We start from the raw sequence: 25,309 nt of genomic DNA on the forward strand, positions 1-25,309 counted from the left end.
GCAAACATGCGTCCATCTACAGATACACATTCTTCATCTTTACTTTAACAGATAAACTGATCTCTGACATTTTTCACTATGTCCCCAACCATTTATGCCTGCATTTTCACAGTATAAAAATTAATGCTAACCCTAAGCCAATTAAAAAAGATTAAAGTGTTATTTTTTTTTAAGATTTTTATTTATTTATTTGAAAGACAGAGAGATCACAAGTAGGCAGAGAGGCAGGCAGAGAGAGAGGGGGAAGCAGTCTCCCCGCTGAGCAGAAAGCCTGATGCGGGGCTCGATCCCAGGACCCTGAGATCATGACCTGAGCTGAAGGCAGAGGCTTAACCCACTGAGCCACCCAGGCACCCTGATTAAAGTGTTATTTTAACTGAACTGAAAAAAAAAAAAGATCAGTAAAGCATCAGCCTTCAATACTGAATAATTATACACAACTATAAAATAGTAACCATGCATTTACCATATGCCAAACATTGTTTCAGATGCTTTACGGAGATAACTCACTTAAACCCTCATAACTACCATATGGGATAGTTACTAACAAACTATAGAAATGATCCCTGAAAGTATAGTCTTTGGGATAGTTACTAAATGCCCAAGAGTAGCGCTGGCATATAGTAGGTATTCAATAAATATTTGTTATGAGTAAATGATGGTTCAGATCTATTTTGCAGACAAGGAAGTAAGACCCAAGGTTATGGAGCTAGCTCAGAGTCACAGAACTAGTATGTGGCACATTTCAAATTCAAACCCAGGAGCCCACATTTCTAACACTTCACCATTCTGTACCTTTAATATAAATGCTACCTTTTCCCTTAATATAATCTATTATTGTGGCATGTAAGCAGTAGATTTTTAAAAATACACTGAAAAGGTTAATTCTTTCCTTTTTTATTTAACTAGTTTTCAAAGTATATATAGAGTGTGTCATATCTTGCCACTAACCAGTGTGTTATTTAATTTCTGAGCCTCAGTTTCTCATCCAAATGTTAGGGATAATAATGCTGTCTCACTTCACAGAGTTAAATGAGTAAATGCACATGAAGTGATTAAAAGCGTATCTGATACACAGTGCTATGAATTAGCTAAAATCATTACATCATGTTTACTTAAAATGTCTTATTCCTACTATTTTTATCATGGAAAAGAATAGTTTAAAATAGAGTCTCCATGAGATATTAAGTTAAACATCTTGCATCTTATAGGACACCCAGATGACAGCTAAACAGTTAACCACATTAGCAAAAATTACACTGTTCATTACAAGTTATACCTTTCTGATTTTTACTTATAACACCCCCAGATTTTTCACAAAATTTCTCTTAATGCCTCTCCTATAATCAAGATCACTTCGCTCTGCAATGTAGTCAAAAGACGTGTTTCAAGATTTGTCCTTAGCTCTCTTCTTGATTGTGGTAATTTTCCTCCAAGTCTAGCACAGGTATCCATTCTACCTTCTTTTTCAATATCCTAAAATGTATGACATAACTACCTTAATGCTAATCTATGCATATAACCCCTTGTAATCAAAAGAGAACTCTAAATGCCCACGTAAGTAATAAGTAGCATTTTATACTCTTCCAATATTAAGATTAAGAGCCTCCCCTGCATACTCCCACCTCAAATTACATGGATTTTTCTTTAAGATTATGGAACATATTGTAACAGCAGCATATAATTTTCCAACACAATAATTCTTTTCCAGTTGAAAGGTATCCTGTAATATTATCAACATCAATGTGAAAAGACCCCAATTTTCAATTTGACAAAGCTTTGGGGGGATGCTTTATCTTTAGTAAACAGCAATTTTCACATGCATACCCACAACAACTATGGGAATATAATCATTCTTGGTCCTACACCATTTCAAAGCAGTAGATTATTATTCAATTTGAATTAGTAGAAAACTAAAATGTATTTTAAAAAATGGTTCATAAGGGACGCCTGGGTGGCTCAGTTGGTTAAGCAGCTGCCTTCGGCTCAGGTCATGATCCCAGCGTCCGGGGATCGAGTCCCACATCGGGCTCCTTGCTCGTCAGGGAGCCTGCTTCTCCCTCTGCCTCTGCCTGCCATTCTGTCTGCCTGTGCTCGCTCTCTCTCCCTCTCTCTCTCTGACAAATAAATAAATAAAATCTTTAAAAAAAAAAAAATGGTTCATAAGAAGACAATAAGCGCAGTGCACTTTTATTAATTAGTAAAGTCCCTACTAATAAAATGCTGCTGGGAAATACTGATTCAATTACCTTCATTTTTATATAGTAAATTATTGGGCAACAGACTTAATGGTATATGAAATAAATGCCTTTCGGGCTAATTCTTCATTTACATTTATATACCTATTTATATTTATTAAAGCATTCTAAAATATCTTAATTAGTAAGAATTTTTTCAGAATTGGGACCTTGAATAAGCACTACATTTACAAAAACTGAAAAAAGGAAACAGTATTTACTAAATCAACTTGCATTGTAAACTCACCAGCCTACAATTTAGCAATATTTTGTCCCAACAACTAATTATGTAGGAGGTGTTAAATTCAAAGTCTTCTGAACTTGGAAAAGTACATGTAATAAATGTGCCTCTTTACAAAATTAGATACAGAATGGTATTTGTCAAATGTAATTTTATTCTCCCAACTGTTTTATGACACTGTTGAAAAACACAGACTGAGGGGGAAAAAAGGGGCAATTCAAACTGGAGAGAATATAAAACTTTAAGGTCTGTTTTAGGAAAAAAAAAATCTGATAAACATGTTAAATAGTATGGTTTCCCCTTATAATTTTCTTTTTCTCAACTCTATTAGGAACTCTAAACTTACACAAAAAGAATAAAGAGGATAAGTTTTATTCCATATATAATCTAGATCCCTTCAAAATTAAAACAGGTTAGTAATTATGTCTCACCTTCTGTAATACTTTATTACCTGTACATGAATGAGGAGTTCCATGGATATCTAGAACACTGAAAATGGTGCCTTTAAACAACCATAAACTCTTCTGGATGGCAATTATTAGAGGTATGATATAATCAGAAGATCTAGAGGCAGAGAATATGTGATCAAGTGTAGGTTTTACCCCTTCCTAATTGTATTTCAGACAAACCACTTAACTGTAACTAAGCCTCAGTTTTCCTCAACTGCAAACATATTACCTACCACATGGGACTGCTGAGAAGATAAAAACATGTAAGATATGAAAGCATTTTTAACTCTGAAGCACCATCTATAAAGGAAAATACACATGCTACCAGTTACATATTTATTATTACATATTTCCTTGTCTTCTTGAGCAGAATACACAAAAACATAATTTAACCCATGACCGTAATTACTCACTGTGCTAAGCTATAGCACAGGGACCCAAGTCACCATAACCCAGGCTAAAGAAGGCCAAGATGTGAGGCTGCCTGTTTTGGTGCTTCTTTATAGTTTTGGATGCCCCTTGTACAGTCAGATGTTTGGTGAGACTTTTGCTGCTATCAGCACACATAGTTACCTCTAGGGAGCCTTCCCATAATAACGCCAGTTAAAATCCTCTCTCCTATAATTTGCTGCTCCACTTCCTTTTTCACCTTCTCTCAACAGATAACTCTGTCTTCCTCACAGAGAAAAAAAGAAAGCGCCAAAAACGAGTTCACTGACTTCCTGCAACCAAACTGACAAAGGAACCTGCTCTTGTAACCATCCTTTCATCCTTTTGTCCTGTAACAAGGGACGCATTGTTCTTACCTAAAGCTAATCCTTCTATGATGCCTCAGATCCCAAGCCCTTAAGGTTTCTGTCAGTGATTGTTCTCTCCCACAACTTCAATCCTAAATCTTCTCTTGGCTACTTCCCAGAAAATTTAAATGTGCTCAAGTCTCTCCTGTCTTCTAAAAGGAAACACAGGAACAAACATTTTCTCATGCTCCACCTATCCTTGTTCTCCCTCCCTGCCAGCTATACCTCCCCGGTCCTAGAGAAATAATAGTAAATGCACTTCTACTCAGGGAAGGCATGCACATGGAAGGGACCAGGGGAGGCAGGGGTTAAAACTAAGATAATTTTGAGACGATGAGTTAAGTTAATAGGCTGAGGTACAATGGATCAGGGAGAAACAGCAGCAAATGCAAAGGCACATAGCAGAGGAAGGGTATCTGGCCGCTAAAGGGAAATGAAAATAGTTCAGAGCTCCCACTAAATGACAAATTCATAAATACATTTATCCTTATTCCTTCTCAGAACTCCACTAAAATACTAGCAAAGGAGTACTAATTTCTTAAAGGCAAAAGCATAAATGTATAAGAACAAATATAAGGGGAAAAAAGAGAAAAAGCAGGTGAGAGACACCAAAATTTGAGAGGATAGAAAACTGATCAACAGATGGTCACTGAACAATTTGGTGTATGTGAGAAAACTGAAATCTAAACCTGAAGCAAGAGACAAGCTCATTCCCAAAGAACCCAGACAAACTGAGGAACTGAAGGCTGTTAAGTACCTCTGGGAGTGGGGTTGAGGAACAGGACTAACAACAAGAAGACTTGTTGAGACTTCAGAATATATAATAATCAGACCTCCAACTCTCCTCCTCATCATAAAGCCAGGTATCTCCTCTCTCCTACCACAGCAGAAAACCAGAGATTTACTGTGTGGAGACAGATCAGAGAATGTTCTAGATTTGGAAGTATCAGGTTGAGAGGTAGAATGCAATGTAGCACTGAAAACAAAAGGAAAAGGGAAGTTAACACATGGAGCCCATATCCCCATTTTCTCAGGCAGGAGATTTGAGAATTCCCTTCACAGAATGGATTCAGATGTTGTACATTTGGGGTCATCCAACAAAAATAATTGATTCTACCTTATGAAAGCCCCAATTACGCATAAGAACCTCCAAATAAGCTTGGAACATTTCATTCTTTTTTTAAATTTTTGTATAAATTTTATTTTATTTATTTTTCAGCATGGTATGTATACTCTTTATTCCCCATTCCCCCACCCACCTCCTCTCTGGTAACCATCAATGTGTTCCCTATAGTTAAGAGTCTGTTTCTTGGTTTGTCTTTTTTTTCTTTGCTCATTTGTTTCTTAAAATCCACATATGAATGAGATCATCTGATATTTATTTCATTTAGCAATATACTCTCTAGCACTATTAATGTTGTTGCAAATGTTAAGATTTCATTCTTTTTTATGACTGAATATTCCATGTGCATATACACCACATTTTATCTAATCATTTATTGATAGAAACTTAGGGGGCTTCCATAGTTTGGTTATTGTAAATATTGCTTCAATAAACATAGGGGTGCATGTATTCCTTTGAGTTAGTGTTTTTGCATTCTTTGGGTAAATACCCAGTAGTGTGATTACTGGATCACAGTGTTGGGTCCCCCAATAATGGGTCCGTGATTAAAGGAGCAAGACTGATACAACGCAAAGGTCAAGCAAAGCTTTATTTCACGCCAAGCATCAAGAATCAAACCTACCAGCTGGGGCCACGCCTCTTACAGAGAGCAAGACCCCTCCCTGCCTCAAAGACTAACTTTTATAGAGCAAAGGCCATGTGGTTGAGCCTGGCCACACACAGGTGGCCAATGAGATTGCAATACACAGAGAAAGCTGCATAGTCATGCTAGGTCACGCACGGGCGGCCAATTGAACTACAATTCACCCCATAGTAGCTATTTGAACTAGCCTATCACCTTAGTCAGAATGGGCACCCAAAAGGCACCCAAGGGCGGGGCCCATACTCCTTGGTAGCTAGGAGACAGTATGCAGCCCCATTGATTGAATGTCTCCACCTGACCTGACCCACCCTTGTATTTGGGCTTTGTTGCCTGGGACTGGTTTCCCGGACTTGCTTTTTAAGTAAGTTCCCCTGAGGGGGGCAGGGTCAATTTAAATTTTACTGCATAAACAACAAAATGGCAGTTCAACCGGAGTAGGGCCGCTTTGGCTGAATGGGCCCTTACAATAGGGTCGTTCTGTTTTTAATTTTTGGAGGGTTAACCTTAACCCTAACCCATACTGTTTTCCACAGTGGATGCTCCAGTTTACATTCCCACCAACAGTGCAGGGTCCAACAGGGTTCCTTTTTCTCCACATCCTTGCCAACATCTGTTGTTTCTTATGCTGCTGATTTTAGACGTTCTCATAAGTGTGAGGTGATACCTCACTGCAGTTTTGATTTGCATTTCCCCGATGATGTGTGATAGGGAGTTTGTTGGCCGGCTGCACGTTTTCTTACAAAAAACATCTGTTCATGTCTTCTGCCCATTTCTTAATTGGATTATCCAGTTTTTGGATATTGAGTGGTATCAGTTCTTTATGTACTCTGGATACTAACCCTTTATCAGATATATCATTTGCAAATATCTTCTCCCAGCAATATGTTGCCTTTTAGTTTGCTGATTATTTCCTTCACTGTGCAGAAGCCTTTTATTCTGATATAGTCCCAACATTTTATTTTTGCTTTTATTTCCTTTGTCTCAAGAGAAATACCTAGAAAAATGTTGCTATGGCTGATGTCAGAACAATTACTTCCTGTACTCTCTTCACCAACCTTTACAGTTTCAGGTCTCACATTTAGGTCTTAACCCACTTTGAGTTTATTTTTGTGTATGGTGAAAGAAAATGGACCAGTTTCATTCTTTTGCATGTGTCTATCCAGCTTTCCCAACACTTTTGGAGAGACAGTCTTTTCCCCCATTGTATAGTCATTCCTCCTTTGCTGAAGATTAATTGACCACGTAATTATGGGTTTATTTCCAGGTTTTCTGTTCTTTTCCATTGATCTATGTGTCTCTTTTTATGCCAGGACCATGTACTGTTTTAATTACTACTGCTTTGTAATATAACTTGAAATCTGGAATTGTGATACTTCCACCAGTTCTGCTTTTCTTTTTAAAGTTTGCTTTGGCTATTCGAGGTCCTTTGTGGTTCCATATAAATTTTAGTAATGTTTGTTCTAGTTCTGAAAAAAATGCTGTTAGTATTTTTATAGGGATTGCATTAAATGTGTACAATGCTTTGGGTAGTATGGACATTTTAACAATATTTGTTCTTACACCCCATAAGCATAGAATGTCTTTCCATTTCTTTGCATCATCTTCAGTTTCTTTCCTCCTAAAAGCTCTCTGCAAAGTAGGTCTAGAGAGAGCATACCTCAACATAATAAAGGCCTTATTGAAAAAACCCACAGCCAACATCATATTTAATGTGAAAAACTGAGAGGTTCTCTGCTATGGTCAGGAACAAGACAAGAATGGTGCACTCTCACCACTTTTATTCAACATAGTACTGGAAGTCCTAGCCACAGCAATTAGACAACATAAAGAGACAAAAGGTATCCAAATTGGTAAAGAAAAAGTAAGTCTCACTATTTGCAGATGACATGGTACTACAGATAGAAAACCCTAAAGACTCCACCAAAAAACTACTATATAGAAAGCCCTAGAGACCCCCACCAAAAAACTCCCAGAACTGAAAAGTGAATTTAGTAAAGTTGCAGGATACAAAATTAATGTACAGAAATCTGTTGCATTCCTATACACTAATAATGAACCACAGGAAGTGGAGTATTTCATTCTTAAAGATGAAGAGATAACTAATGATCCCCAAATACATGGAAAAGAACCTCTACAACAAAAAAGAAAAAAACAAAAACTCGAAAAAAAAGAGGAAAACTTTAAAAAAAGAATTTATTAACCTTAGAAAGATAGCTCATTCCTAAAACAACAGGCGGCCACACACACACACACACACACACACACACACACTCACAAAAAGAAATTCAGTAAATAGGCAGAGTTGTTAGAAATTACAAATACAAAATTAAAATCATCAATGGAAGAATTAAAATATAAAGATGACTACATTCATACAGTTCACTCATTGAACAAATATTATTTTGAGTACCTCCTACTTTCCATAGGTAGTTTAGTAAGAGGTAAATAAGGAAAATATCATGTTCTAGAATACAAGTGAAGAAAATATATCAAAGAAGACTATGTGATAAACTGCATCAAAGGCTGCTGTTATGTAAGTAGGGTTGACAGTTTAAATTTATCACTTAACAAAGTGGTGTCTGCCTAGAGGAAGAAGTTCCATCCTTGAAATGCCCAGCAATAGTGTCTTTCCCCCTTTCTAAAGCTTCTTCGACAGCTTACCAAAAGTACCTAGTAGCCCCAACCTCTCTAACCCAAAGCAATCTACCCAGCCATCCATATCAATTTTGCTCAGACCTTCAGCTCTATGTGACCAGGAGAAAATCAAGATAGGAGGAGATTTTTTTTTTAAACTGAGTTTGGTCTGGAAAGTTCTCTCCTCCACGCTCCTCCACATTCCATTCTCTCCATAACGAGCCAGTACAGCAAAGTTTATCTGGAGACAGTTGGGCCAATCATTCTTCCTTTTAAGTGTCTTTTTTTTTTTTTTTTTCCCTTTTCTCACTTTAACCCGGCTTCTCTGGGACTTCAGTTCCTCTCCTTTGTAGATACTATAACACAGTGCAGTAGTCCCACACCCATCTGTGCACCAGAATCATCTGCCTAGCTGGTTAAAATTGTAGGCATCAGGGGATAAAAAGGCACAAAGAAACTTTTTAGCATTATGGAAATGTTCCATATTTTAATTGCGGTGATAACTTACACAACTATATTCACCTACAAAAAGTTCTCTTTAGAATAAATTTACAATTTCAACTTTGACACTTCAGAAAATGAAAAAGGGATCTATTAATTATACCAGGACAATAAGCATAAACCACAACTACTCTGGGAAAAGCAGGATTAGTGGTCATCTCAGTAATAAATAAAAATAAAGACTAAGTATTGACCACTGGCTTTAGCAACATGGATATTGTGAAATAACAGAAAATATATACACAAATCTCTGCCTCCAATTTTGGGCATTGAATTCTTAGTGGAATCTCCTTTGGAATCTCCTAAGTGATTGGAGTGTCTTTTGTTCTAATAGGATGACTCTTGGTGGCCTCCTGGATGGGGGCTGCTCACCAGAAAGTCTGAGCCATAACCTAAAGCTTGGAACTTTCAGGTCCACCCTCTACTCTCCAGAGAAGGGAAAGGGAGTGGAAATGGACTTAATAATCAACCATGCCAACCTGATGAAGCCTACATAAAATTCCTAATACTAGCACAGGGTTCAGGAAGTATCTGAGTTGGTGAACACGTACATCTCTATGCCAGGAGGGTAGCGTAACCCAACTCCACTAGGACGCATCTCCTGTAATATGTACCTCTTCATCTGGTTGTTCGTCTGTATACTTTATCATATCCTTTATTGTACAATAAACATAATTATTTCCCTGAGTTCTGTGAGCCATTCTAGCAAAGTATCAAACTCAAGGAAGGGGTCTGGAAACCCTACTTATAAGGGGTTCAGTCAGAGGTTCTGTCAGTCAGAAGTACATGTGACAACCTGGGACTTGTGACTGGCATCTCGAGAGAGGAAACCCTCAACTTTGTGGGATCTGATACTATCTCCTGGTAATGTCAGAATTGAAAAGAATAATGGGGGTGCCTGAATGGCTCAGTGGGTTAAGCCTCTGCCTTTGGCTCAGGTAATGATCCCAGGGTCCTGGGATGGTGGCCCACATCAGGCTCCCTGCTCAGCGGGAGGCCTGCTTCCCCCTCTCTCTGTACCTGCCTCTCTGCCTACTTGTGTTTCTCTCTCTGTCAAATAAATAAATAAAATCTTTAAAAAAAAAAAAGAAGAAGAATGGGAAATCTTGCTGGTGTTGTAGGAAATTACATGATGTGTGGAAAATCCACACTTCTAGTGACAGAACTGTATCAAAGGACTGTGTTTTTCTCCATTACAGGTTATCACTGGCCATCTTGATAAGAGCAGTTTCAGTGTAGTGGTGGGAGTAAAGCCTCACCAGAGTAGGTTTAAAAGCACTGGAAAGAGAGAAATCGTAAAACGGAAAAAGAAACATTTTGAACTGCTGTTTTTGCTACAAAGAACACTGAGCTGGGGCAACAAGTGGCAGAAATGGGTTGAGAAAACGGTTGTTCCCCCACCCCCCCAAAAATGGGAGAAATAATGGTACATTTTAATGCTGATAGGAATAATCCAGGAGAACTAACCAGATATCCCACAAACTCATAGTTGTTTTTTGGTGTTTTGTTTTGTTTTGTTTTGTTTTAAATAGGGAATTGAGAACTCAATGAAACCCAATGAATCTGAATTCAAAGTGAAAAGACCCTACCCAAAAGAGGAAAAAACCTATCACTGGTTTTATCTTTGGCACAGCAGTAGGAACAGGAAGCCATCACAGACATAGATAAGAAGAAAATAAATTTTTTAATCAATTTTAAAGGCCGACTACAGAGTCTCTAAGCACCAAATGTATAGAGACTGTGTACCTGCCCACCAATTCTATCCCATAGGCCTTTGTCAAGTAGTCACAAGAAATAACAGAGATAGGGCAGGAGGGCCAAGAGTCACCTCATGAGGCACTGGCACAAGTGGCCCACTAAAGTTAGAGGGGAGTCCTGGAGAACTGAGAGAAACCCTCCAAGCTGAATACAAGACAACAGTCATCCAAAGCTAAAAGAGACAGTAACGCTGGAAGAGAATGAGAGAGACCACTCTTCACATGTAGGGGGCCTGCTGAAGTCTACAGACAGGACAGGAAAGCTGAGACAAATCCTGATGGGACTCAAGCTCTGCTAAAGGGATGGTTCTGATCCTGCTCCAATCATCCAAAGCCTGTGGTGAAATGAACCACTAAAGCAATGACAACTAAAACAATCTCAGCTCACCACACAAGCTGCCTTATAGAAGGGGCATGCCCATGCCTAGGAATACAGATAGCATTTACTTCCATGTCTACTTTTCATTTATAAACAATTTTTGTCATTCAACAAAAAAATGGTAAGACAGTGCAAAGAACCAAGAAAATGTGGTCCACCATCAAGAAAGGATATAGACCCTTTCTGGGTTAGATGTTAGAATTATCAGACAAGGACTTTAAAATAACTACAATTAATTAAAAATAAAATAAATTAATTAAATTAAATAACTAGAGTTAAGTATATTAGATGAACTAGTGGAAGTGGTACATAATATGTGTGAAAAGATGGAAGACATAGGAAAACTATATAAAGAAAGGAGACAGGAGAAATGCCAGATATGAAAATTAGATAACAGAGATTAAGAATTTCTTTAATGAGTTTATCAGCAGATGGACACAGTAGAGAAAAAATAAAACCAGTGAATTTGAAGACAGGTTCAGTGAAATTATGCAAACTGAAATACAAAGAGAAAAAAAGACCAGGGGAAAAAAGAATAGAGCATCCAATAACTGTGTATAATCTAATATATATGTACTTGGAAACCCAAACAGAAAAGAGAGGAAGAATGGAGCAGGAAAAAAACGTGAAGACACATGGCTAAAAATATTCCAAAAGCAGCAAAAGAAAGGCATTAACCACAAATCAAAGAAACTCAGTAAAACCTAGGAAAGATAAACACAAAAAACACCCACATTTTAGGGACATGACAGAGAAAGCATTAAAACCAAAAGATAAAGGGAGAATCTTGAATGCAACCAGAGATAAAAAGATACATTGAAAAGGAGGGAACAAGGGTATGAATTATAGCTGAATTCTCATCAGAAACAATTTAAAACAAGATTTTAAACCAGGAAAAAAAAAAAAACCACCCTTGTCGATCTATAGTTCTCTAGCCAGTGGAAATAAAAAAAATCTTAAAATGAAGGCAAAAAATTCCATAGATGGGAAGAAAGTAATACCACATAGAAACATCAGAAAAAAATAAGTATGATACATATATACGTACCAATAAATCTCTTCAAAAGAATACTGAGTAGAAATATTTAAAATAGTATTATATGACAGAGTTTACAGCATTATCTTGTCTTTGAAAATAAGAACAAAGGGGAAGGAGGTTAGTAAATGAAGTGTGCTATTGTAATGTTCTTACACTGTGGCGTAATAACATTTTTTTGAAGCTTAACTGTGAACACTTAAAATTATTACATTTAATCTCTAGAAAAACCACTAAAAACACATAGAGAAGCATAACTAAGTATTCAACAAAGGAAATAACAGAATAATAAAAAAAACTTGATTTACCCAATAGATGGTAATAAAGGCAAAAGAGAGGAACAAAAAGCATACAGGACAAATCCAAAGGGGGAAAAAGGAAGATTAGAGATTTAAACCCAAACACAGTCAATAATTACATCAAAGATAAATGAAATACTGGGTGGGGAAAATGAGATCTTGGGTCAGAGAATACAATCTCCAGTTATAAGACAAGTAAATTCTGAGGATCTAGTACACAGCACGGTGAATTTAGTAACAACTGTAGACTTGAAAGTTGCTAGGAGAGTCCACCCATCTTTAGTTCTTACCCCACAGTTAAAGGTAGCTATGTGAGGTGATGGATGTGAACTATACTATGGTAAACATTTTGCCTAAATGGACTAAACACTCTCAATAAAAAGGCAGAGACTGACAAGTTGGAATTTTTTTTAAGGCCCCAATTACACTGTGTATCAACAAAACACTCTTTAAACGTAAAAGAGGCAGGATGAAAGTGAAAGGATGGGAAAAGATAAATCATATAAACGCTAAGTATAAGAAGGCTTGTGCACCTATATTAATATCAAAGTAGACTTTAGGATGAATACTATGAGATACAGAGAAGGGAATTTTATAATGATCAAAGGTTCAAATTCATGAAGAGATACATCTTATAAATATACATGTACCTAATAATAGTGACAATCTTAAAATAGTGAAACAAAAATTAATGGAAAAATAGACAAACCCATAATCATGGTTAGAGATGTAAATGTCCTTCTCCCAGAAACTGATAAAATAAGTGGGCAAAAAATCAGTAAGTATATGGAGTATTTGAACTACAGTATCAACTTAACCTAATAGACACTTAAGGAACACCATACTCCATAATGATAGAACACCCATTTTTCAAGTGCGTGGGAACATTCACCAAGACAGACAATAAGCTAGGCCATTAAAAAAAGTTTTAGTTCATGGGACGCCTGGGTGGCTCAGTTGGTTAAGCAGCTGCCTTCGGCTCAGGTCATGATCCCAGCGTCCTGGGATCGAGTCCCACATCGGGCTCCTTGTTCTGTGGGGAGTCTGCTTCTCCCTATGCCTCTGCCTGCCACTCTGTCTGCCTGTGCTCTCTCTCTCTCTCTTTCTGACAAATAAATAAATAAAAATCATTAAAAAAAAAAAAAGTTTTAGTTCATTTCAAAGGCATGAAATCATACCAAGTACACTCCAACCACAACAGAATTAAATTAGAAATAATAGAAAGACACAAGTATTTTCCAGTTTTGAAATTAAACAATATACCTCTTAGTAATCCACAGATCAAAGAAAACTATTACAGGAGAAATTTTAAAATATCTTGAGCTGAATGATAATGAAAATACACATATTAAAATTTGTGGGATGAAGCTAAAGAAGTACGTCAGGCTTAGAGAGAAATTTATAGCTTTAAATAGCTATATAAGAAGAGAAGATACATGTACAATCAAAGATGTAATTTTCTTCATTAATAAGCTAGAAAACGAAGAGCAAGTAGAAGAAAGATAAAATAAAATTAAAAGCAGAAATCAAATAAAGAGAAATAGACAAACAATACAAAATCAACAAAGTAAAAGTGGGTTCTTGGCCAAGATTTAAAAAATGTCTAAACCTCTAGCAAGACTGATCAGGAATAAAGAAATAGAAACCACAAATTACCAATATAAATAATGAAAATGAAAACATAACTACAAATCTTTCAGTAGTAAGAGGATAATAAGAAAATAGTATGAACATTATAGTAACTTTGACTTCTTAAATGAAATGGAGAAATTCTTAAAATATTTACCCCCTAAAAATGAAAACACTAATTTGAAAAGATACATGCACCCTTGTGTTTACTGCAGCATTATTTACAATAGCCAAGATACAGAAGCAACCCAAATGTCCATCGATGGACAAATGGATAAAAATGTGGTGTATAAATAATGGAATATTACCCAATTGTTAAAAAAAGAATGAAATACTGCCATTCTCAACAACACAGATGGACCTAGAGGTTATTATGCTAAGTGAAACAAGTCACAGAGACAAAAACTATATGATTTCACTTATATGTAGAATCTAGAAACAAATGAACAAACAGAAACTGATTCAAATACACAGAACAAACTGGTAGTTGCCAGAGGAAAGATGAATGGGGATGATGGGCACAACAGAGAAGGGGATGAAGAGGCACAAACTTCCAGTTATAAAATAAATAAGTCAAAGGGATGAGAAATACAGTGTAGGGAGTATAGTTAATAATCCCATAACATTGTATGGTGCCAGATGGTAAGCACACTTACAGTGGTAAGCAACTGTATAATGTATAGAATTGTCTAATCACTATGTAACACTATGTCAACTAAACTTCAATTAAAAATTTTTTTTAAAAGAAATAGCATTCTTATACAAACTCTTCCAGAAAAGACAGAAAATGGGAATCACTCCCCCATTATTGCATGGAGTCAGCATAACTGTGATACCAAATTTAGACAAAGACATACAAGGAAAATACACGAATATATATGACTCTAGACATAAAAATCCTTAACAAAATAACAACTGGAATCCTGCAATATATAAAAGGCATAATACTTCATGTACAAATAAGATTTGTTTATCTTAGGAAAGCAAAACAGGTTTAACATAAGAAATACCAATGTAATTCAGTACATATACATTAAAGGAGGAAAATAAATACTACAGACTTCAATAAATGTGGGGAAAAAAAAAAAACAACTAGCAAAGTTCAATACTCACTCATGATACATACTCTTAGCTGACTAGGAATAGGAATAATACCCCCAACCTGAAAGATGGCATCTAAAAAAAAAAACACGCAGCTAATAATAAACTTAATGGTAAAATACTGAAAGTTATCTCTCTAAAATCAGGAAAAACACAAGGATATTTCCTCTCACCACTTCAACTGAACACTGTAATAGAAGTACATTACTAGAGCAGTAAGGCAAGAAAAAGAAATATAAAGCGTATGAATTACAGAAAGAATTCAAGCTCTCTTTAGTTGCCAAGTGGCATACCTGTGTTGGTAGAAAACTCTAAGGAATCTACAAAGACAGTTCTGAGACAACTAGCAAGCAAATTTAGCAAGATTGTGGGATACAAGATCAGTATATAAAAATAAAGTATACGGGGCGCCTGAGTGGCTCAGTGGGTTAAGGCCTCTGCCTCCGGCTCAGGTCAGGATCCCGGGGTGCTGGGATCGAGTCCTGCATCGGGCTCTCTGCTCGGCAGGGAGCCTGCTTCCCTTCCTCTCTCTCTGCCTTGCCTGCCTCTCTGCCTAATTGTGATCTCTGTCTGTCAAATAAATAAAATCTTAAAAAAAAAAAAAAAAGGTATACTTCTGGGGTGCCTGGATGGCTCAGCTGGTTAAGTGGCTGACTTGATTTTTTGGCTCAGGTCATGATCTTATGATCATGGGATCAAGCCCCACAATGCGAGGCTCCACACTCAGCAGGGAGTCTGCTTGAGATTCTCCCTCTCCTCCTGGCTCCTCTTTGCCCTGCATGCTCTATCTCTCAAATAAATAAAATAAAAATAAACTATAGCTCTATATGCTATCAATCAATAATTAGGAAATAAAATTTAAAAAAATAACCATTTACAATAGAACCAAAAACACCAAAAAACTAGAAATAAATACAATGTGTAGTACTACACTGGAAGCTACAAAATATTTCTGAATGAAATTAAAGATAATTTATGTAATGGAGAGACAATATATTCATGGGTTAGAAGACACAGTATTGTTAAATGTCCAATCTGCCAAATGGTCAATACAGTCATAATTAAAATTCAAGCAGGAGGGGCGCCTGGGTGGCTCAGTGGGTTAAAGCCTCTGCCTTCAGCTCAGGTCATGATCCCAGGGTCCTGGGATTGAGCCCCGCCTCGGGCTCTCTGCTCAGCGGGAAGCCTGCTTCCCTTCCTCTCTCTCTGCCTGCCTCTGCCTACTTGTGATCTCTGTCTGTCAAATAAATAAATAAAATCTTTAAAAAAAAAAAATAAATAAATAAAATAAAATAAAATTCAAGCAGGATTTCTTTAAATGGAAATTTAGGAGCTGATTCTAAATTTCTATGGACAGCAAACAAACCAAAATAACCAGAATAAACTTGAGAAGAGGATAAAGTTAGAGAACTTAACATCACATTGACTTTGAAATAGACTATAAAACTACAGTAATCAAGACAGAGATATTAGTAAAAGGACAGACAAATATACCAAACAAAATAGAATCTAGAAAGAGATTCCCCCACTGCCAAGACATTGACAAAACAACACAAAGAAGAAAATCTTTGCAATAAGTGAACAGCTGGATATCCATTTTGCACGGGGAGGGGGGAGGGGGGACCTCCCCCCCCTCACACCATATACAAAAGGGTCACAGGTTAAGGGATGCCTGGGTGGCTCAGTCGATTAAGTGTCTGCCTTCAGCTCAGGTCATGATCTCAGGGTCCTGGGATCAAGTCCCACATTGGGCTCACTGCTCAGCGGGGAGCCTGCTTCTCCCTCTGCCCCTCTCCCTGCTAATGCTTGCTCTCTCTTTCTCACTCTTTGTCTCTCAAATAAATAAACCTTACCAAAAAAGTCAGAGGTCTAAAGGTAAAAGCAAACTATAAGCTAATAGAGAAAAACATTTTCATGACCTTCTTAAAAATACAGAAAGCACTAATCAAAAAACAAACATGTGATAAATAGTATTTCACCAAAACAAAAATCTTCTGCTTATGCACTACAGTGGTGCAAAAACACCACTAAGAAAATGAGCTGGCAAGCCACAGATTAGGAGAAAATATACACAAGGTATACCATACACAAGATCAAGAATGTACTTAATTTTTTAAAAAGACACTTCAGAAAAGATAATTATACAAATGACTAATAACATTTAAAAGTGCTTAAGATCATTAATCAGAGAAATACAAAATACAACCACTTGAGAGATCACTATAAATACAGAATTGTGCAGTGATTCTCAACTGGATGGAGAGTTGGCAATTTTGACCCCCAGCAGGCATTTTTAGTTGTTACAGGCATCTAGAATGTTGCTAAACATCCTATAAGGCACGGGACAGCCCCACAAAACAAAGAATTATCCTGTCCAAAATGTCATCAATGGTGGCAAAATTGAGAAACCCCCAATAGATGAAAGAGACAAATAGCATCAAATGTTGGTGAAGATCTAGAGCAAATGGAACTCTCTCATACATTACAGAAGGGTATGCAAAATGATTGATTCATTTGGTGTTTGGCAGATTCTACCGTATTAGGTGTAAATGGCTTCTCCTTGCCAAATTAAAGGTCGACATGGCCTAAATGGCCTGGATGATCTAGACCCAGTCTACTTCTCCAGCCTTATCTCTCAGTTTAAATGAGGCACAAGGATGATTCAGTATTAGGAAAAAGTTTTCAATCAAGTCTACTTGACTTTACTCAGAGAAATCCTAAAAATTCTGAGACAAAAGAAATCTTAAAGATTTCTAAAGAAGGCTTTATTAACACATTCCTGACAGTAAAACATCTACATCTCTCATAACAAACACTAACAGTTTTGGCAAAATCTCGGATCTATTTGACAAAAACTATAGAAACAACTAATGCTATACAAGTAACAGTCCTCTACCCCTTTTGTAAACTGGGTTAATTGGAAACCATTAAAGAATTACTGATATTGACTTAAGACACATTGCAATACAGGTTGAAAAAAAGTTAAAGTAACAGTCCAGAAAGATACTATATAAATACCACAACTCATTTCACCAAAGAATGGAATCAGAAGAAAAACAGTGTATAAATGGCCTAAACTGGCACCATTTAATAAAAACATAACAAAAAGTACAAATATAAGCCACAAATGCTTTGTTAAAAGAGTAAAAAGCAGATTAAATCCATTTTGATAATATAATTATACCATATGGAAATATATGTGCATATATTATGTACCAAATATGCAAAATAAAATAAAATAAACCCAAAATATTATCACCTCAACATGTAATCAACATAAAGTTTAAATTATTTTATATTTTCTTTTTGTACTAAGTCTTCAATGTTATTTTACATTTATTAGAAATTTCATTTTGGACTAGTCACATTTCATGTGTTCAATAGACACATGTAGCTAGCGGTAACTAGATAACTAACACTACTTATTACATGACATATGTCTAAGCATTTTACTTGGACTTTTCCATTTCATTCTCTCTGAGGCACATACATGGGAAAGTAACTTGCCCCAAGTTCCCACAATTAGTGGTAGAGTCTGGATTCTAACTCAACCAGCATGACTAAGATCTCCTGCTCCAAGCCACCATGTTTTCCCACCTCAAATTTAAAAATAAAAAATAAAATTTGTTTTTACAATGTTACTGAAACTTTCAATTAACCACATTAATACCCTAATTCCTGCTTTGATATTCCCATTCATTTTATAGAAACCTAAATCTCTGGTCACATTAAAAAAACAACAACAACAAAAAACTGTTTTCTCCCCATGACTTAAATCTGCAAGAAAACACTTACCATTAATATGAGTTTTTGATACTTTTGTTTTAGGTCTGACACACTGGCAGATGGGTCTGCCCCCAGAATGCTGTACCAATCCTTTTTTGGGATCTGCTCAAATGCCATCATCCATTGAACAAGAAGTGCGCCTTCTCAAATCAGCTGAATAAAAATATTGACAATTCATTACAGTTTGCAGGATTGAAGAAATAAGCAAGTACTTTCTTAAGTTATTTAATAGTTGACTAAATCAGGATTAAAAGGCAAACTTGATGAAACATATATCCTCATTTTTAAAGCCCCAAGAATTTCATGTTTAAATATACAGACAAGTATGGGAAATCTGTTACACGTTTCATGATATACGCTTATACCTTAAATTAATAAATTACAATAGCATTAATTAATTAGAATTCGAAAATGAACGAAAGCGGTGGATGACCTCTGAGAGTATTTCTGCTAGTCGCGCGGTAAAAGCCGCATATAATAAATGCTAAACACAATAAAAGGAATTTAATAAATGTTTACAAAACTTTAAAAAAAGTTAAAAGCAAAACAAAACAGCAAAGAATTAAAATGAATTTGGGAGCATTCCTCTTAATGTTTCCAGCTCACATTTCTTCCAGATTACCTTAAAAGAATACTATGGGAACAGCTCGGGCAGGTAGCACGAACACCTCGGTTACTGGCGCTTACAAAGAAAGAGAACCCGAAACTGCTCATAGGAGGATACTCCAGCCCTCTAGATTACAGAGGAGACCTCGCCAGGAGCCCCCAAAATCAAACAACATCTTCCCACAGCTGTGAACTTCAAGAGACCAGGGGTGGGGTGGGGGGCTCAAAATTGCGACCTGGGAATCCACTGTATTCATTTCGGCTGTACCGCCCAGCCCCAGGATGCTACCCTCTCATGGCTTTACTCGATATCAAACTTATCAAACTTACCAAACTTTCAGAGAGTCCTCACCACATACTTCTCGCCTGCAGTCGGCCAAAACCCGGAACCGGCTTCTTCTTCCGCCGGAAGTCATGGACCTGACGTGACGGCGTTTCTCGTCGAGCCCTTGTGACCGAGGCACCCAACGCAAGAGACGCTCCGCCCTCCTGGACGCGGTCGCTATGGTAACCAGTCTTGCCTTCCAAGGAGTACCAAGCAGTAAGTGCCCCAGCTGTGGAAAAAGGTGTCCTTCGCTTCATTCTAACTATCTCTAGTCCCAGCTCCGAGACTGTGACGTCTCTTCTCTCCCTCAGCGAGCACCAACCCTCTCCCATGCGCCCAGGGCTCCCTCAGCTTTCCCCAAAGCTTCCTCCGCTTACCCTACCCTGCTCCCAAACCTTTCGCGGTTGGTGACGGTTCTCTGACAGGAGAGGGGGATGGGGGAAGTGGTGGGGTAGGCGCCTGTGAAGCAGGAGGAGATCTAATTCTTCCGCGGTCTCTATACTTCCCTTAGAACGCTCTTATTCGAAAATTAAGAGAAAACCTATACCGATTGAAGGTTTGTTTGTTTTTTTTCCCCCCAGTTTTAATATTTTTTTTTTTCTGGAAAAGATGTTCACCTTAATTATTTCTTGTAGATGATCTTAGCAAGCTATAACTTTTCAGTCTTTTCATACGTACTGTCTTGCTTCCCTTTCACTTCAACCCAGTGAAGCTAGTAAGGCGGGTGTTAATATTCTCATTTGGCTGATGAGGAAACAAACTAAGGATCAAGGCCCCAAAGCTAATTGTCTAGCAGCAAACAGGACTCTTAGTAAGTGTGCCTATGACCAGGGACGCCAGGCTATCCTTCAAGCTTAGGAAAAGGAAAAATATCACTGCCTCAGAGGAGTTGCTGGGCCCTGCAAATGGGCACTGGTAGGTTTTTTGTTAGATTTTTCTTTGTGTTTTTGTTTTTTTTTTTTCCTTCTCGCCTCTCCCTTTCCTTCTGTTCCCTTTTATTATCTCTTCTCTGTACTAACTGCCTTACATTGACCTCTCTTCCTTGCACTGTTTCCAGAGGTGTTACTGCGTCTTGTATTTTGGTAGCGTGATTTAAATTTCACTTGTAGATGTTCAGAGAGTTCTGTTATTACTGCTTCAATTTGCTTTCCTTCCTTTTTTTCTCTCTCTTCTACGGAATCTCCGTTTGAGAAGCAGTCAAGATAAACCTAAGTACATAAAACAAAATATGTTATTATGGTCAGTTAGTTAAGGATGGTATGAAGAATAACTGAATGGCGTAAGAAGATCTAAAGCAAAAAGTATCAGTTGGGTTCTCCATAGAATTTTGTCATGTTTAAAATTAGGCACAAAGAGCCTTATGCTAAGTCAGAGGATCTGATTTTAGTCCTGGTTCCAACATACCTTCGTACCTTTTGTGTGGCCCTATGGGGATGTGTTAAATGACAGAATTGAGTGTTGTTCTGAATAGTTTCGTGTACCGAATGACACCCCCCTGAACTTTTTACCCTCAAATACCGCCCCCTTCCACAGCTTACACCTTCCTCATAGATAGTTATGCTCAGATCCTCCAGTTTTTACAGCAAGAGCACAGTACTTTGATTTATGATTCCTTAGGGTATTGTGTTTCCTCTTTTATTCCCTTTTTTTAGCCGAATTCTGGAAAGTCTGATCTCAATTTTCTCAATTCATTTTTTTCATATTTGTGTGTGTGTGTGTGTGTGTGTGGGTGTGTGTGTGTGTGTGTGTGCCGTGTATATGTATGTATTTATTTAGATGTGGATAGTAAGAGGTACACCTTTTTCTCCCCCAGCAGTTACCAAGTGTTCAGTCATTTCATCTCGACATCCTTTAGCTCTTATCAATAAAGCATACTTTAGTATGCAACTTTTTCTTTCATCTCCATAATGTCATTATTCTGCTGAAACAATCAATAATTCATTGACCATACCTAGTCTCTATTTACATTTGCTTAATTGTCTCAGAAATGTCTTTTTATGATTGGTTTGCTTGAATCATGATCCAAATATAGGCTACACAGCACATTTTCTTTTTTTAAGATTTCATTTATTTGACAGAGAGAGATCACAAGTAGGCAGAGAGGCAGGGAGAGAGTGGGGGGGGAAGCAGGCTCCCCGCTGAGCAGAGAGCCCAACGTGGGGCTCAATCCCAGGACCCTGAGATCATGACCTGAGCCGAAGGCAGAGGCTAAACCCACTGAGCCACCCAGGAGCCCCTACATAGCACATTTGATTGTTCTCTTTAGTATCTTTTAAGCTATAGCAATCCCACTTCACTGTTATCTTGGTTTTGTTTTTTCTTCTCCTGCCATAGGCTTATTGAAAAACCAGATCAGTGGTCTTACAGTCTGATTTTACTCATACCAGAAGAAACTTCTTAAAATACTTTTTACACGAATCTCTGATCATTTATCTTCATTTTTCATTTTCTAGAGCATTATTGCCCAATAGAAATATGGTGTAAGCTACAAATATGAACCACATGTATGATTTTAAATTTCCCAGTAGCCACATTAGGAAAGTAAAAAGAACAGATGAAACGAATTTTAATAATATATTTTATTTAACCCAAATATATCAGAGTATGATTATTTCCAAATATAGTCAATGTAGAAATTATTAATGAGATATCTTACAGTTTTTCATACTAAATCTTTAAAGATTTAGTATATTTCACCTATGTACTTTACCTATTCAGCTCATTCAGTTTGGACTTGCCATATCTTAAGTGCTCCATAGCCACATCTAACTAGTGACTGCTGTATCAAACAGGCCATGTCTAAAGGATAATGTCTTGAGGTGCCTGACTGGCTCAATCAGTAAAGCATCTTGCTCTTGATCTCAGGGTCATGAGTCCAAGCCCCACATTAGGTGTAAATCTTACTTTAAAAAGTAGGTAGATAAATAAAGTAGAGGATAAAATCCTAACTCTTTAACCTGGCATTCACTTACCTCCCAAATTTCTTAGTTTTCCAGCCTCATCGCCTGTTACCTCCGTACATGAAACCTTTAAACAGTGGGATTTTTTTCTTGATACTTCATCCATAATTTTGATCAGGTGGTTCTCCTGGCTTATACCACTTTTGCTCTTTGCTTCCACCTATCAATTTTATCCCTCTTTCAGACCCATCTCTTCCATCAAGCCTTTTATGCTGACTCAGTCCTTAGAAATTAGTTCCTCCTCTCAAGATTTCATAGCCAGTCCTGTATGTCCTCCTCATCTGTACCTGTCCTATCCCACAGGATACTATGATACATTTTGGACATTAGTTCTGATTCCCTAATTCCATAAGTTCTGTGAGGGCAGGGACACCTCTCAGAGAAGCTAAGCGCCAGCTACTGTGCAATATCTCTGAAGTGCTAATGATGTGTATCTATGATATGTTTCTCATTATCTTATTTTAAGAAGGCAATTTATCCATTTTATATAAAACTAACAGCAGAAATATAAACTATGTTAGCATAATGGTTAAGAGCATGAAGTCTAGGGTGCCTGGGTGGCTCAGTCAGTTAAGCATCTGGCTCTTGATCTCACCTCAGGTCTTGATCTCAGGGCTTTGAGTTTGGGCCCTGTTATCAGCACTGGGTGTGGAGCCTACTTTAAAAAAAAAAAAAAAAAAAAAAAAAAAAAGAGCATGAAGTCTAGATAGAGTCAGACTGCATAGATTTGAATCCAGACTCTGTCTCTTACTGGTTATGTGAACATTTTAAGTTAACTTATCTCTGTGCCTTGGTTTCTTTCTCTGTAAAAAAAGGATAGCAATAGTATCTCCCTCTAGGTTTGTTGTGAGGATTCAATAAGATAATAATGCTAAAAGTAGTAAATACTCAGGAAAGGTTAGCTTTTATTATTATTATAATTAATAGTGAAAAATTTGTTGCTGAGTTTTGAGTAGGAGAACATTAAGAATTCATAGCTTTATTTTAGGAATTTCCAAACAGAGCAAATGAAAGCTACAAACTATTGAGTTGGAAAAATGATCCCCAAACCCAAACGTTGTTGAACTATATAGTTTGTGGATAAATTAAAAGCATGGACAAAAACATCTTTTTTTTTTTTTTTGAAGATTTTATTTATTTATTTGACAGAGATCACAAGTAGGCAGAGAGGCAGGCAGAGAGAGAGGAGGAAACAGGCTGCTTGTGGAGCAGAGAGCCCGATGCGGGGCTCGATCCTAGGACCCTGGGATCATGACCTGAGCTGAAGGCAGAGGCTTTAACCCACTGAGCTACCCAGGTGCCCCTGGACAAAAACATCTTAATTCCCATGTCATGAATATTTAACAAAAACAAGATAGGCATACATTAAATATTTAATTTCAAGATGACTGACCAAAAGTAATTAAGGTGATTGATCAAGTAGAGTTAAATGTAGATATTGATATAGATATAAGTATGGTTATTATAGTATAGATATAGCAGGGATTTAAGACCCTTAGTTGTAGTGATGGCAAAAATCAATCTGTACTCAATTTATCACTTTAGTACTTGTCTGCCCATTAACTAATGTGTACCACACATTAATAAATTCTTAATTTGAGATCTTACCAGTAAATTGTGCTTCTTATTGATGGATAATATTTGTAATACATACAGTGTAGTTCTGTTATTTTTATACTATTATTATATTTATATTTACTTGGCTCTTTCTACTGGTTTCATTACCAACTGTTCTTTAATTTTCTCTGAGTTTTTAGGATTTTCACGTCAGGGAACTAAGCTGTATCTGTCTTTAGGTACCATAAAATATTATGGTTATGTTCTGAACTTAGATGCTTGCTTCTTAGATGCTCCAACTTAAAATCTACTCAGAGGATATGAAAACCATCAAGAATTAGCTACTGATGAGATAAAGGCACGCACACATATATGCACAGAGTACAGATAGAGCCTTCACTCACTTACTCATTCAATCAACAAACCACTTCTTCTGTGTCTACTATGTGTCCTATGCTTTGTTACAAGAGACACAAGAGAGTTGGCTGTAGCCCTTGTAAAAGCTTAGAGTTTAAGAAGCAACTGAAGTAACTGTAGGAAGTGCTGTGCCAGAGGAAATGCAGGTGCTGTGACAGTTACTAATTTATAGTTATGTGAATAGAGTAAGGCAGATTTCCTCAAAGACTGAAATCCTTGACTCAAATGAGACTAATCCAGAGAGATGCATGGAAGTATTAAGTTTTAAATATTGAAGTATTAGGTTTTAATGGAAGGGAGAAATGAATGGTTAGAATTAGAAAAACATCTTTTTTTCTTTTTTGACATGTTGTCATAAAGCTTTAGATGGTGTTGAGAATCAGCCCTATTGAACAATCCTACCTCATCTTTTAGAAATAGTTTTTCAGGGGCACCTGGACGGCTCAGTGGGTTAAGTGTCTGCCTTTGGCTCAGGGTCATGATCCCAGGGCCCTGGGAAAGAGCCCTGCATCCAGTGGGGAGTCTGTTTTTGCCCCTCCCCACCGCTCCTGCTCTCTGTCTCAAATAAATAAGTGAAATCTTAAAAAAAAAAAAATAGAGATGTTTTTTCATTTTTGTGTTTTGCCCCTTACTCATTGTCTTCCCTTGATCTCTTCTCTCTTTTTTCTTTTCAGTGGTAATCATCAGTGAAAATTCATGAATGTGAGCAAGGCAGTGCACTAAGCAGGAGAGACAAAGAGGTAAATACTTTTGCTGACACCAAGCCTATTGCTGTGTTTTTCTTGTTTTTTGACTTCAGTTGTGTCATTGTTCTTTCAACCTCCAATCTTGT

The 25,309-nt window shown here is 37.1% G+C and overlaps 2 protein-coding genes across 4 annotated transcripts in view; one reads left to right on the top strand and one right to left on the bottom strand.

Annotated features, from left to right (window-relative positions):
* The window catches only part of LOC111149983 (DnaJ heat shock protein family (Hsp40) member C24), a 64,190-nt gene extending 44,541 nt beyond the window's left edge, over nucleotides 1-19,649 (bottom strand). For 2 of the 3 annotated variants that reach the window (XM_022507281.1, XM_022507279.1), the window contains exons 1-2: nucleotides 19,549-19,603; nucleotides 18,622-18,765 (exon numbers count right to left, since the gene is read on the bottom strand). In XM_022507281.1, coding sequence (XP_022362989.1) covers nucleotides 18,622-18,732 — 111 coding nt within the window. In that variant the 5' untranslated portion in view covers nucleotides 18,733-18,765; nucleotides 19,549-19,603. Of the gene's footprint in view, nucleotides 1-18,621; nucleotides 18,766-19,548 lie in introns of all 3 variants that reach the window. The other variant, XM_022507278.1, reaches the window with a different exon arrangement.
* Nucleotides 19,650-19,713: 64 nt separating this feature from the next.
* LOC111149984 (doublecortin domain containing 1) overlaps nucleotides 19,714-25,309 on the top strand; it is a 75,531-nt gene continuing 69,935 nt past the window's right edge. Inside the window, exons 1-2 of the mRNA XM_022507282.1 lie at nucleotides 19,714-19,759; nucleotides 25,152-25,217. The gene's annotated coding sequence lies outside the window, so the exon portion shown is untranslated. The remainder of the gene's footprint in view (nucleotides 19,760-25,151; nucleotides 25,218-25,309) is intronic.

Source organism: Enhydra lutris, unplaced genomic scaffold (assembly GCF_002288905.1).
Source record: "Enhydra lutris kenyoni isolate GAN:26980312 unplaced genomic scaffold, ASM228890v2 scaffoldscaffold22, whole genome shotgun sequence".
Taxonomy (NCBI): domain Eukaryota; kingdom Metazoa; phylum Chordata; class Mammalia; order Carnivora; family Mustelidae; genus Enhydra; species Enhydra lutris.